The sequence below is a fragment of the Barbus barbus genome, assembly GCF_936440315.1.
Source record: "Barbus barbus genome assembly, chromosome: 40".
Lineage (NCBI taxonomy): Eukaryota > Metazoa > Chordata > Actinopteri > Cypriniformes > Cyprinidae > Barbus > Barbus barbus.
The window spans coordinates 12,111,856-12,124,471 of NC_136718.1; the positions used below are offsets into that span (position 1 = coordinate 12,111,856).

At 35.6% G+C, this 12,616-nt stretch overlaps 2 protein-coding genes across 10 annotated transcripts; one reads left to right on the forward strand and one right to left on the reverse strand.

Annotated features, from left to right (window-relative positions):
• On the forward strand, positions 1 to 6,503 carry LOC306859829 (emerin-like). Of its 7 annotated transcripts, none has more exons than XM_079401142.1 (8): positions 1 to 209; positions 3,709 to 3,792; positions 4,018 to 4,113; positions 4,208 to 4,239; positions 4,318 to 4,358; positions 5,094 to 5,135; positions 5,225 to 5,275; positions 5,416 to 6,321. In XM_079401142.1, exons 2-8 carry the CDS (start codon positions 3,711 to 3,713, stop codon positions 5,651 to 5,653), a joined length of 582 nt encoding a protein of 193 aa, XP_079257268.1. In that variant the 5' UTR covers positions 1 to 209; positions 3,709 to 3,710; the 3' UTR covers positions 5,654 to 6,321. The 7 variants fall into 7 exon arrangements, with proteins under 7 accessions (XP_079257268.1, XP_079257271.1, XP_079257269.1 ...); XM_079401143.1 differs by lacking the exon at positions 1 to 209 and adding an exon at positions 1,722 to 1,848; XM_079401140.1 differs by lacking the exon at positions 1 to 209 and adding an exon at positions 3,014 to 3,114 and having other exon boundaries at positions 5,068 to 5,135.
• Positions 6,504 to 6,546: 43 nt separating this feature from the next.
• On the reverse strand, positions 6,547 to 12,454 carry LOC306859830 (HAUS augmin-like complex subunit 7). Of its 3 annotated transcripts, XM_079401148.1 has the most exons (13): positions 12,137 to 12,441; positions 11,642 to 11,757; positions 11,452 to 11,519; positions 10,565 to 10,626; positions 10,186 to 10,268; positions 9,861 to 10,073; positions 9,678 to 9,783; positions 9,377 to 9,592; positions 8,761 to 8,872; positions 7,937 to 8,670; positions 7,282 to 7,479; positions 7,039 to 7,168; positions 6,625 to 6,852 (listed from the first exon to the last, which is right to left on the reverse strand). In XM_079401148.1, the coding sequence occupies exons 1-10, from the start codon at positions 12,191 to 12,193 to the stop codon at positions 8,609 to 8,611; spliced, it is 1,095 nt and encodes a 364-aa protein (XP_079257274.1). In that variant the 5' UTR covers positions 12,194 to 12,441; the 3' UTR covers positions 6,625 to 6,852; positions 7,039 to 7,168; positions 7,282 to 7,479; positions 7,937 to 8,608. The 3 variants fall into 3 exon arrangements, with proteins under 3 accessions (XP_079257275.1, XP_079257274.1, XP_079257273.1); XM_079401149.1 differs by lacking the exon at positions 7,937 to 8,670 and having other exon boundaries at positions 6,547 to 6,852; positions 12,137 to 12,454; XM_079401147.1 differs by having other exon boundaries at positions 7,282 to 8,670.
• Positions 12,455 to 12,616: the final 162 nt, after the last annotated feature.

The window sequence follows — 12,616 nt, forward strand, 5'->3', positions numbered from 1 at the left end:
GATGCAGACGGACAAGACAGGCGTTAGTGGTGCAGACCGAGCTGAAAACCAGAACCCGTCGTATTCTGCTGAAGTTGAACTCGGAAGAAAATGAAGTGAACCCCTGGCCATGTTTGTGCTCTATTATTCAGTGTAAACTGTGTTTGCCTATGGAGACCAAACTAGCAGTTTATAAAATCTCGACATCAACCCTTCACAGGCATGTAGAGGTAAATACTTGCATCATTGCATTGGTGGTTAAAATGACGCTTTGGCAGTTTGGCAAAAGGTTTTGCACAAATTAGCCAAAAAGACAGCGATAATATCGTAATTGTTGTTTTAATGATGTGCGATTTGACATTATCAGTAATTAGCCAAAAACCAAACAAAACACTCCTCCTACCGTGTGTGAAGTCTAGTAGATTAGACTAGTGCACGTGCATTTAGTGTGTTCTTTCACTGCGTGATTCAGTCTGTTAAAATACATTTAAAATTATCACAAAATTGAAGATATAGGTGCAGAAAATGTATATTTATATAATTTCATATAGTAAATCAATATCACACGAAGAGTGGCGTTTTTCTCCAAAAATCAGCATGATTACATATATAAAGTATATATATATATATATATATATATATATATATATATATTTTACAACAGTTCAATAAACAAGAAATTTTGTTAGCAAGCTAGATCAGAAGTGTTTAATTAGGGTTATATCTATACTGTTGTAGGGCTGTGGCCCTCCAGGAACTAAGTTTGACTCCCTTGGCCTATCCAATTGTTGCCTCCCTCCCACTGTTAAAAAGTAACTAAGTAATTTTTAAATGAGCTACTTTTTACTTTTACTTGAGTAGATTTTTAGACTGGTTCTTTTACTTGTACTTAAGTAAAAGTACCATTACCTTAATTAAATTTTACTTGAGTAAAATATTTTCTTACTCTTTCCACCTCTGCAGGTAGCTTAGGCAATTTAGTTCGTATAAAAGGAAAGAACTTCCCTTCAGAGATGCATAACAGTGAATCACGTCATCCTGTCTGTCCATGACAACGCGAAAACAAAGTTTGGGTTTTCTCCTAGTTGCAATGTCGGATATGTGTGTTTAACGTAGGTCGGATGTCCAGATATTGGGTGTGTATCCGATTAAAATCCACATTTGGAAGTGGCTCAGATCGGATTTTTACACGTGTGTAACAAATTCCGATCTGTCGGAAAATCAGACTGGAGACCTGAATAAGTTACAAAGAAGCCGGCACTTTACTAAGAAGCAAACTATATTATACATACAAGTTATTTAAGAAAAATCTTAGAAATATTATATCAGTAAAATCTTCTTTCCTATTAGTTTTGTTTTTAATAAGTATAAATAGTTATAAATAATAAATTAATTAGTTTAGTGCAGTGGATCCACGTATTTGATGATCTATTAAGGCTGCTATTTTTTTCCCCTACAGGTAAGACAAGTTCATCAAACTCAAAATAAACAAAATAAACAATCACATGTTATGTCATCACATAAAACACAAAGTAAAACAATATACAACCTAAATGTCTGTAGCACTTCAGTTCAATTCTGTTCAGTTGTGATGTAACGTTAGTTCAGTTCAATTCAATAATAAAAAAAAAATGTGGAAGGAAAAGAAAAAAAAAATAAAGAGAAAGGTTGATGTCCTGTTCAATCCGTGATCCGGTGAGTTTACCGACAGTCCAGCGCGTGCAATCGGTCTGTTTGCAGATGAAACGCAGTCAAATGAGGATAAAGCTCGAGATCGTGAGTCCTCTCCTTATTCGTCACAGAGCAGTTTTTCTTGGTTTTTTTTTGTGCCTTCTAATTCAAACAAGTTCCCTTCAGGTCCGCGATCAGGTATATATTGTCTTTGTTCTCTTTTGGTTTCTTAAAATCAACTTTTTGATGAATTATTTCACTCATTAATATCTTTAATCTCTCTCTCTGCCGTTGCTTTCTGGTTTGACGCGCGCGAGAGATTCTCTTAAAGGGGACGCGTCAGTATATTCCTAACAGACATGTTTTCATTCAAATTCCCTATAGACTCTTAATGAACTGTATATTTCAGTCTATTTATTTATTAACTATAGTGTATTATGTTTATCTTCATATTATTATATTGTGAATCAATGCCGTTATGTAATCAGCTATACTCATTTTTAACCATATATTAATGTGGGTTACACATGTCTGGCCGGGTCACCCAAAAATTGTAGACTATTGTTTTATTAATGATTTTTTTCTTCATAAAATTGCAATGAGAATCTTGACTGAAGAATTCAAGCTTCAAAAAGGACCCTAATTTATTTATATATATTAATTTATATAAAATAAATATGTTTTTGGATTCAGTACAGTTGCAATTACAGTACCGTTCAAAAGTTTGTGGTGGGTAATTTTTTTTTTTTTTAATGTTTTTGAAAGAAGTTTCTTATTCTCATTATGGCTGGATTTATTTGATCGAAAATACTGTAAAAATATTATATTGAGAAATATTATCACAATTGTAATTTTTAAATATTGTATTATATTTTAAAATGTAATTTAATCCTGTGATGCAATACTGAAGACTAATGGATGTTGAAAATTCAGTGTCACGTGATGCTTCAGAAATCATACTAATATACTGATATATGATTAATTACATGATTTGGCATTCGGAAAAAAAAGTATTAGTTCTGCCACTTAATATTTTTGTGGAAACTGTGATACGTATTTTTCACAATTCTTTGACGAATAGAAGAAAGAAAGAAAAAAACTGTATGTATTTGAAATGGAAATCGTTTGTAACAATGTAAAAGTCTTTACTGTCAATTTTGATCGTTTTGAAAAAAAAAAATGTATTTTTTTACTTTTTTTTTTTTACAATATATTTCTTGCGTTTCTTCAGACTGTATTTATGGGTCTTTATACATAAGTAAGCTATGCTGTTGTAAAAGGCGCCAATTTTGTCGCTTTGCACAACATTTTGCTTTCAGTGAGTTAAATAATAATTAATATATATATATATATATAAATGATTGTAAAAAACCCAACACGCCTAGTGAACACACCTAGGAAGTGATGCGTGTCTCCTCCTTCAGCTCAGGAAAGCGCCCTTTTATCGTCCTGAGATCGTTAAAGGTAACTTAATTCAATTATGACAATTTTTTATTTTTAAACATAAAAAATGTATATGTAGGTGACAAAATAGACGAAACGATTGCTATTGCTGATTCTTCTATCGTAAGTCATGCTAAACGCGTTGTGTCAGTGGCTTCGCTTGCTAGCTCGATCTAAGAAATCCCTTACTCTGACCTTTTGTTCGCCTGAAAAACGCTTTAGTGGTCCTTTTCTCTCAAATGCTTTCGCTTTAATCTGACAGAAGATGCCATGTTCGCTTGATCTTTGCGTTGGACGTGTCTTTTGTCCAGAGTAGCTCTCAAAGTTTACAGCTGTTGCACGCTGCACATGTGTGGCATTCAGCCCCAGATGCTGTAGCAGTCTGACACTGAAGTACCTTTGTTTATTTTTACGCAGTGCTGGTTGTTGTATCTCTCTATGAGAGATTGATTTTGTTCTTTCAGACTCTCTTTAGAGATAAAATAATCTTGTTTTACGGTTTTACGTTACTTTTCTCAGTCAACCAGTAGGCCTACTAGTTACCTACATGCTAGAACATTATTATGAGTCATCAGTTTTAAATCTTAAACCTTTACATAAATCCTGTTGTTGCAGATATGTCCTTATTAAGTGGAAAATCTGATAAGGAGGTCAGTCAGCTGTTGGATGAATATGGCATTAAACATGGACCCATAGTAGGTATGTAATAATAAGCCTTTAGTCTTTAATAAGTTAACATTATAGTTATAAAAAATATTTTAAAAAATTAAAAGTGTGTAAAAATGAAACGTTTTTTTATTTAAAACGTTTCATTTTTATTCATTAAATGTATCATTAGCTCAGGAAAGCATGTTAGAGCATGTTTTTTGTCAATGATTCTCGGAAAAGTTGTGCTGTGATTTGGTGGCGGTTTTGTATTTGCAGAATCCACACGGAAGCTCTATGAAAAGAAACTGAATGAAGCCATGACCAAAAAGGCTACGCCTTCCTCGTCTAACAAGACATTCTACCGAGAAGAACGTAAGGCTTCTCTTAAAAAAAAAAGACAGGCTTTGACATTCCCCATATTAAAGGTGTAGAATTACACTTGTAAAATTTGCTTTTGTTTTCACAGAGGAGGAAGTGGAATATATTACCTATCAGCCCGTAAGTAAAAACTGAACTTGACTTGAAGGATAACTGCTCTATTATAATTATAATTATGCCATTTTTCAAATTCGGCAGCCACAACTGAGCATGTACGATGGATCTGGATCTGGTGATGTGTAAGTATTTCATTTTCCTAACTATGTTATGGGTTTTTTTCTGCAGATCTTAAAAAGTCTTAATTTGCCCTTCCACAATTTAAGGCATTAAAAGGGTCTTGAATCAGAGCAGAAAGTCTTAAATTCATAAAGACATGGTTGTTATTTAAAACTTGACTCTTCTGTAGTTACATCGTGTACTAAGACTGACGGAAAATGAAAAGTTGCGATTTTCTAGGCCGATATGGCTAGGAACTATACTCTCATTCCAGTGTAATAATCAAGGAACTTTGTTTACATACCATGGGTGCAGCAGGCGCAGTGATATTACACAGCACCTGAAAGTAGTCCCCAGCTATATCATAACTAGTTACTTAGCTGGGGACTACTTTCAGGCGCTGCATAATGTCATTGTGCCTGGTGCACCCATGGTACGTAAACAAAGTCAAGTTTTAAATAACAAAAATATCTAAACTCTTTAGTCATTTTTGAGCGAGATGCTAATGGTCTAATCAGATTCAATGATCTATGCTAAGTTACGCTAAAAGTGCTACCGCCAGACCCAGAGATCGGCTGAATGGATTCAAAAACGGTAAACTGTTTAACTCTTGGGGAGTTGGAAAATAAGCGTTTTAAAAAAAAGTGGAGAGTTCCTTTAAGCAGTAACCTGAAATCATAACTTCTATCAAAATGTCTAGCTGAGATCACACATATCCTTATATACTTACAGTAATTGTATGTGTACGCTCTCCCCAGCACAAGGAGGTCAAAGGTCACCGATGCCGATTTTGCCCACGAGTGAGATTCAGTTGTTCCTTTTTCATCTGTTTTAGCTTAAAAGTGGTTTTCATCAAAATGCTAACTGGATATATGCCATCTCTCCACAGCATACGGAGGTCAAAGCCGACTGATTACAGAGATGAAGGCTATAACAATGAGTGCGTTTTTGTTTTAACAATATTATTTAACAGTGTTTGATCTTATTTTCGTCTTCTCCTAAAATACGTTACTACAATTTCTCAATAATACTGTAATATACCTGAAAATAAATTAAATGTCCTTCCTGTCTATTTTGAAGGCCCATTATCAGCCCAACTTGCTCATCCTATCAGAGTTCTTCTCGGCCAGGCCCGCCAGTCTCCAAATCCATGCAGCATGGTCAATCCAGTCCAGACACCAGCAAATGTCAAAAAAAATCTGGAGGTGTGCCGGGCTGGCTTTGTGTCTTGGTGTTTCTTATCATTGCTGTGTTTCTTTATTATGTATACACATCTATGGAGCCTGCAGAGGAGACCCCCTTTAAAAACATTAAGTAGAGGAACAGTGAGATGTTTTAAATATGTTCATCAGCCCCAAACGAAACTGATTCTTTACAAGAACAAAAATATAGCCTGGAATAAGAGCAAATAATATTCTGTGTGAGTACAGATTGTGAGGTTTCGTACCAGTTGTCGTACAACCAGTAACAGGTGCATAATGTATAAAGTTGTATCCAAAAACTTGCTTTGTACATTTTTATAATCAGTCAGGTACAGATGTGGAAGCCTATCCATATTGAGAAAATTCAGATTATTTTTTTTTTTTATCATTGGGGCATTTAAGTGTCTTTAAAGCTTATTTTCTCATGAATTGTATGTAAAATCCTTTTGCTGTGGCCATGCATTTAGCTCTTGTGTTCATGTGCCATTGTGTAGCGCACTACTTGCTACACTGTTCCAATTTTCTGTTTTCAGTGTCGAACCCTCTTTTTAAATAAATTCTAAGGTGCTGAATTTAAAACTGAAGAGATTCGAGCAATAAAGTAGACAAGCTTTTGCTAATTTGTGAATAATAGTTACAGCTAAAGGCCATTGTTGGGCACAATGCAACAACGCCTTCAGCCAAGATTATATTCACAATATAATAAGCTTTAAGTGCCTTTTTTCTATTATGGAAAATTATTAAGGGTATACATTTTTTATTAAACCAATTTAATTCATTACTTTCCTCTTGCAGTTTGTCCCTGACATTTAAACACTACCAAAATGCTTTTTTAATTTTTATATATATATATATATATGTGTATGTGTAGCCAAAAGTTTTTTTTTTTTTTTTACAACCTAAGCCACACATACAATGTGTGAATATCATTATGAGAATTGTTACTAGATAAAGACATGTTTAAACTAAAGCGTTTCTCATTTTACAAAGCGATTGACCACAAAAATGTCCAAACACTTCTTAAATTCCCAATGTTTGCTTCAAAAACATGTACTGTCTTTAAAAAATGTCAAATTACACATTAACTAAGATATTACTCAGTGCTTTATCAAAGTGAAGGTATCCATAAAAACATCAAAAACCATACATGATAATATCTGGATGGATCAAAAGGATGGCAAAAAAAAGTTTTTGACAATTACAGTCAATGGTAGCAACTCAGAAATTTGGTAAAAGTATAAATAACAAAACTTGTGTAAATATATGTGAACAGTCCTTATATTTTTCAGAGGGACTGCATTATCAGATGCTGGTTCTGAAAAAGAAGAGATGTATAGTCAGTAAAGTTAAGTACATTATTAGAATTCATGTATGGTAAAGACTAAAGTATAGATGTCCAGAAAAAAATATTCATGATTTTGAATTCAATTTATGAATACATTACAATTTGACAAATTCCTGTCTGGAAAATAATGTCATTCGCTAATGAGACTCTGCTCACCCTCCAGACTCGAGTCCTAATGCTGTTATGATGATGTTGATAAGAACAGTAAAGAACACAAAAACAATGGCCATATTATTCATCGTGTTAAGCCTCGGCTGTTTCTTTACATCATTCAGGTCATACGTCACTAAAGGGAACAGCAGAAAACACATCGTTACATAAATGAAACTACAGCAGACAAAAAAATCCTTCCAGAAATAATAATTAACCAATGAAGATGAGCAGGAGGCCAACAATGACCTGCAGTGAGATGGACAGAGAGATCAGAGCGATGAGAGGAACGTAGAAGCGGTGCTGTGCTCCTGAATGCAGCACTGTCTTCAGCTGAGAGGAGTTGGCCATCAGAAGAACCACATCCAGCATGCTCTGCGCTGCACTCTTCTTAGTAGCGTAATGATTCATGTTGAAGCGACGCTATACGGTCCCTGCGCCAGGAGCCTGACAGGGAGTGAGTATAATAACATTCATTGACCTGTCCACTCAAGAAAATGTAATTAGGAAATAGAAAAGTAGTAGTTAATGAGTGTAAGAAATGTGAACGAGCACAACTCATGAAAATGTATCATAAATGTTTAAATCTGGCACATTTAGGCTGAAAGATGTCTGTTCCTCAAGCAAGTCAAGTTCTTTCCATAGGACAGTATCACTGACAGCTTAAGCAAATATCAAACTTCACACAGCACTGCTTGTACACACATCTGAAGGACCTCCGCAACAGAAGTATGAGCATCACTTAGGTGCTATCAAGGGGATGTTGTCTTGTGGACAGTCTGCTTGCATGTAACAAAACCAGATATTTAACTAACTAATTCATATAAAGCATATATTACTGCCTCACTGTGCAGCATATTTAACAAACAAGAAAATGATTAGAAAGCACACATCTATTGCTCACCTCTCCACTTTGATTATGGTCTTGATTCTCCATTTTCTTCAGGTTTTGTTTAGCAAAAGAAATGTTTACAGAAAGCTCACAAACATAATAGCTCAGCCTGAGAAGTGTTTTACACTAAAACTCCTGGCTCTCTCCAAAAGATGTGCTTTTAAACATTGAGAGAAAAGCCCTCCCATTCGTGTCACCAATGTGTGAACAGACTTTAGTCTTTTAGACTTCAAAATTTAACTCGTTTACACAAACGTAAATTATCTATAAACTAAAAACAGATTGTGTTTCTAGAAGATGAGCCTTTATTTTAAAAAAAGAAACAGGTCATGACATATGATTACAAATCAAACACTGGCACATTTGTGTTTGCTACTGCACATACTAAATCACAGGCTTTTGTAAAGAAAGAGGATTATAGTTTATAGCTGTTTAGGAGTATTCTATTAGAAGTTTTATAAGTGAAACCCTTATTGATCAATGTCTTGGAGTTCAAAACTTTGAAAAAGTTATTTATTTATTCCTAGTATAAATCTGCTCAACAGTGAATGGCACAGTGGTGTTATAAATCATAAAGTGCTATGGGAACAGTCCTGAATATGTAAATAAGTGGTCTGATTGGTTATGTTTAACACTAATTAAAATCCAAGCTGGAGGTTGTAGATTTTTGCTTAATCCTTGAGGTTATGATTGGTGAAGGGAGAGAAAAGCCTCATATCTGTTCTTTAGCTCCTCCAACCGTTCGGCTAAACCCCCCCCCAAAAAAACAAGCATGTTATTTAGAAGTTTGTGCATAAAATTTCACTCAAATCCAAGATATCCAAGAAAACACTCACGCAGCGTGTGCATCTCCCCTTTAGACCAGTACTGCTTGTCTGTCTGCAGCTGTTGCACGGTTTGTGTGAGAAACGATGAGGTTTCAGACAGCTGCTTAATAGCCTCCAGCTCCTGAAACGTAAATGAAGAATTTGCAAAACATTTGTATTTGAATATGAAAAGAAGGGCTGTCCAGAGAGTATCCAACCATGTAATTCAAAACTCTCTTCATGCTTTTGCAAAAGTATTGTATTTCCCCAAGAATCCTTTGGGTGCACTTGCAAAAGGTTGGCATTCTCTTGCAAAATTATTGCATTCTGCCAAGAAGCTTTCCATTTGCTCCTATAAAAACATGCAAACTCAGAATGGATTACAGGTATTAATATTCAGTTTCCTGCACAGACCAATGATTTGGCTTCATGAGACCTCAATATATTGTCAGGAGCCATAGGTATTCAATTTTGTGTCCCCTAATTTGTTTAGTTTTTTTTTTACTCTCAAAGTGACAGTAACCACTGACTTGTATTTCATGCATTACCAAGGACCATGATTTCAGCTACAAAAAATAAACAAATAAATAAAAATCTTTACTTTTCTCTTTAAGTTACTGCAGATAAATGATGTAGTATGCTTTACCATATTACAGGTGTGCAGGAGCTGATGTACGGACTGAAACACAACAGTGCCAGAATTGAGGGCCGGAGGGGTTCTTTGGCAGTACGCCTTAAAGTCTGTGTTGTAGATGTGTCCAAAAGCCGTCATGAGCTGAGACATGTCTGAGATGGCCACTTTCAATGCACAGGGGGACAGAACAGCTGCCGAACCTGACGGATGTGACTTTAGGAACTTACACTGAGGAACAGAGAGCATCATGATATTACTATAGAAACCAAACACATTATATCAGATGTGAAAAAACGGCACATGATTGTCCTACTTCTTTGTGGAGCTCGTCTAATGAGCTCTGCGTAGACTGCAGCAGCGCCATGGTCTCTGTCAGGCTTTCTTCTCCATGACTTCCTAGTCGGGACTGTTGATCACTCCTTCAATGGCAGTACATAACAACTGTGTTAAAGACAACAGTTGAAAACGTACATAGGTGAATAACAATCATACAGACCTGTTTATGAAATCACTGGGTTTACTGTGCTGTTTTCCGTTGATTTTGTTGTGAGTTGACTGTGTGCGTATTAGATATTCACGGATATGCGCAGACCACGGGTTGCAGACTGGATTCAGGAGCATATCCAGGTCTGATAAGTGATCCTGAACCATTAGCTCCCGAAGAAGATCATCGTTCCTCACACTCTCATCACCAGAGGATGAGTTCTGCCTACATCCATCAAAACACACAAGACCACATTAAATTATTGCAGGGCCTTAGGAGGGCAGGAGTAAATGTTGATGTTAAATCAATGTTACAAAAAACTGCAAAAGGCAGATACCTAGAGTTTATGGAGGAGTCTGCTTGAATGACCATTAGAAGCTGCTCCAGAAACCTCAGCTGCTGTAATGGTGGTGCAAGACCCTGAAAATATAGCAGACACAACAGGACACATTAATTAATTCTGTTTTAGATAATACATTTAAAATGATTAGATAAGAATAGCTGTTCATAGCCAAGTATCAATCTGTCCCAAACATTTTTGCATGTTCAATTATGTTAATACATTTTCAGCAGTGTTGCTAAAGGTGCATGTGAAAATGAAAAGATCAAATTTTCAAAAACATTTCAGAGTAATCTCTATTCTGCTCTTTACATAAAATGTACTAGACAGTAAAAAAGATTAGCATTGTATAACTTGATTAAATTCTGAAACATACCTTGATTAAATTCTGGTCGTTAGCTTTACATAACATCATTTTATAACCAAACCGTGCAAGTTCTGCATGCGAAAGAGAAAGCACAACAAAACAATAAGCATATATAACCATATATTGAACAATAAGCATAACAAAATAACAAAACAATTTGAAAGAGCAGACCGAGCTTTTGTTGGAGCTTCTCTTTGCAAATAAATAAATAAATGTGACCCTGGGCCACAAAACAAGTCTTAAGTCGCTGGGGTATATTTATAGCAGTAGCCAAAACGACATTGTTTGGGTCAAAATTATTGATTTTTCTTTTATGCCAAAAATCATTAGGATATTAAGTAAAGATCATGTTCCATGAAGATATTTTGTAAATTTCTTACTGTAAATATATCAAAACTTAATTTTTGATTAGTAGTATGCATTGCTAAGAACTTAATTTGACAACTTTAAAGGTGATTTTTTCAATATTTGGTCACAAATATCAGAGTAACAGATATACTTGTGCAAAATTGAAACAACTTACTTATTCTAACCTGTGCTTATTAAAATACATACAAGAAAAAGTTGGCATAATTTTATCTCAATTAAATTACAATTATTGATCCTTATATAGAGTCCTTTAATGTCATCAAATGATTCTTGTTCTAAGGTTTTTGGTATATAAACTATTACACTGAATGGCATGGTGGGTGTCTTCTGGAAATCATGGTAAAAACGTACATAGTCATTATTTTATGCTAAGAAAAAGAAACTTTAACTAAAGACACATTCTAATGTATGTGGAGGAGGGGGGGGGGGACAAAATTTAAAGCTTAAAATTTTAATTTAAAATGTATTGTTTTGATGCCTGAAAATCCTTTTTTTTTTTTTTGTCTTTGACCCATACCAAAGATTACCTTGAACTAAATCCTCATTCTGAGTTGCTTTAACTGTGGAAAACTTCTCCTTTAGGGGTGGACAAATGCTTTGTAAAAACAAACACACACACACACACACACACAAAGCAAGGTATTTTAGTATACAGATTTGCAAACTACACATTTGGCATCATTCTAATCAAGTCTGACAGTCAATCAGGCATCATACCTGGCGCAAATCCACTTGAGGATGTCAGTCCTGTGTAATGAAGGGGAGCAGAGGAGCTCCTGCACACTATCTGGCTCCTGCAGGTACAGCCCGTCCACCAGAGGACAGCCCAGACTCTGAGCAGTCAACACAACACTTATAAACTGACACTTTGCTCTGCTTTCTTGTATTTGTCAGCTCGCTAATCAGATACATATGCAGCATACATTGATCCTGACAGAAAAAGCGATAACGTACTGTATTTTTTCTATTACACAAATGGTGTCCTGAATTGTGGACAAAAAGCTAATATCTTAAACTGTTATTTTAATTAAGTAAACACTTACACACAGCTGTTGCTAGCTCCAAAACTAGCAGCTAAGTTAGCACCTCAAAGACCCAAAACACTAACGTTACTACAGACCCAACAGCCAGTTTTGAATTCGCGAAACATCAGAAAATGATTGAGTGTGTCATTATCTGTGCGTTGTGTGTCTATGAAGATATGTAAACTACCTGAAGGGTGTTGCAAACTCGCACAGACAGCAGCTGCTCTTTTGAATTGCCCGCCATGTTGTTATTCCTGCAGTGAGTCGAGTCTGTGCGACAGCGACCATAGATATACTAGATGCCTCATTAGCGACTGTTTCTATGGGCCGCTATACGTAAACATTCCGCCATATTGCAGCGGTGAACTTGACGTCATTCACCATAGTAATCATTGAATATTCGAAAGATGCCACAATCCTGCACAGAACGGCTCTCTGCGAACCTACAGTATGGTGAACGACGTCAAAAAATACCGTTCCAAGATGGCGGCCACATTACGTGCCTGGAGCGGTCTATATATGTCTGTGACAGCGACCCCCAGCGGCCACAAGCATATTACAACGAAACACAATCCACAGTAAACTACTATAATTATACAGGCATATGCAGGATTATAATATTTACCTTGTGTATTATAATAATTGAGGATTTGCGCAGTTTAAGTTG

Bases quoted from the DNA above. Each gene is read 5' to 3' on its own strand.
- LOC306859829 (XM_079401140.1), top strand. From the start codon at position 3,711: ATGTCCTTATTAAGTGGAAAATCTGATAAGGAGGTCAGTCAGCTGTTG. The intron at 3,793-4,017 runs GTATGTAATAAT...TTGTATTTGCAG, and splicing joins TAAACATGGACCCATAGTAG to AATCCACACGGAAGCTCTAT. The intron at 4,240-4,317 runs GTAAGTAAAAAC...CAAATTCGGCAG, and splicing joins AATATATTACCTATCAGCCC to CCACAACTGAGCATGTACGA.
- LOC306859830 (XM_079401148.1), bottom strand. From the start codon at position 12,193: ATGGCGGGCAATTCAAAAGAGCAGCTGCTGTCTGTGCGAGTTTGCAAC. The intron at 10,627-11,451 runs GTAATCTTTGGT...TTTCGCATGCAG, and splicing joins GAATGAGGATTTAGTTCAAG to AACTTGCACGGTTTGGTTAT. The intron at 10,074-10,185 runs GTATCTGCCTTT...TGATGGATGTAG, and splicing joins GACTCCTCCATAAACTCTAG to GCAGAACTCATCCTCTGGTG.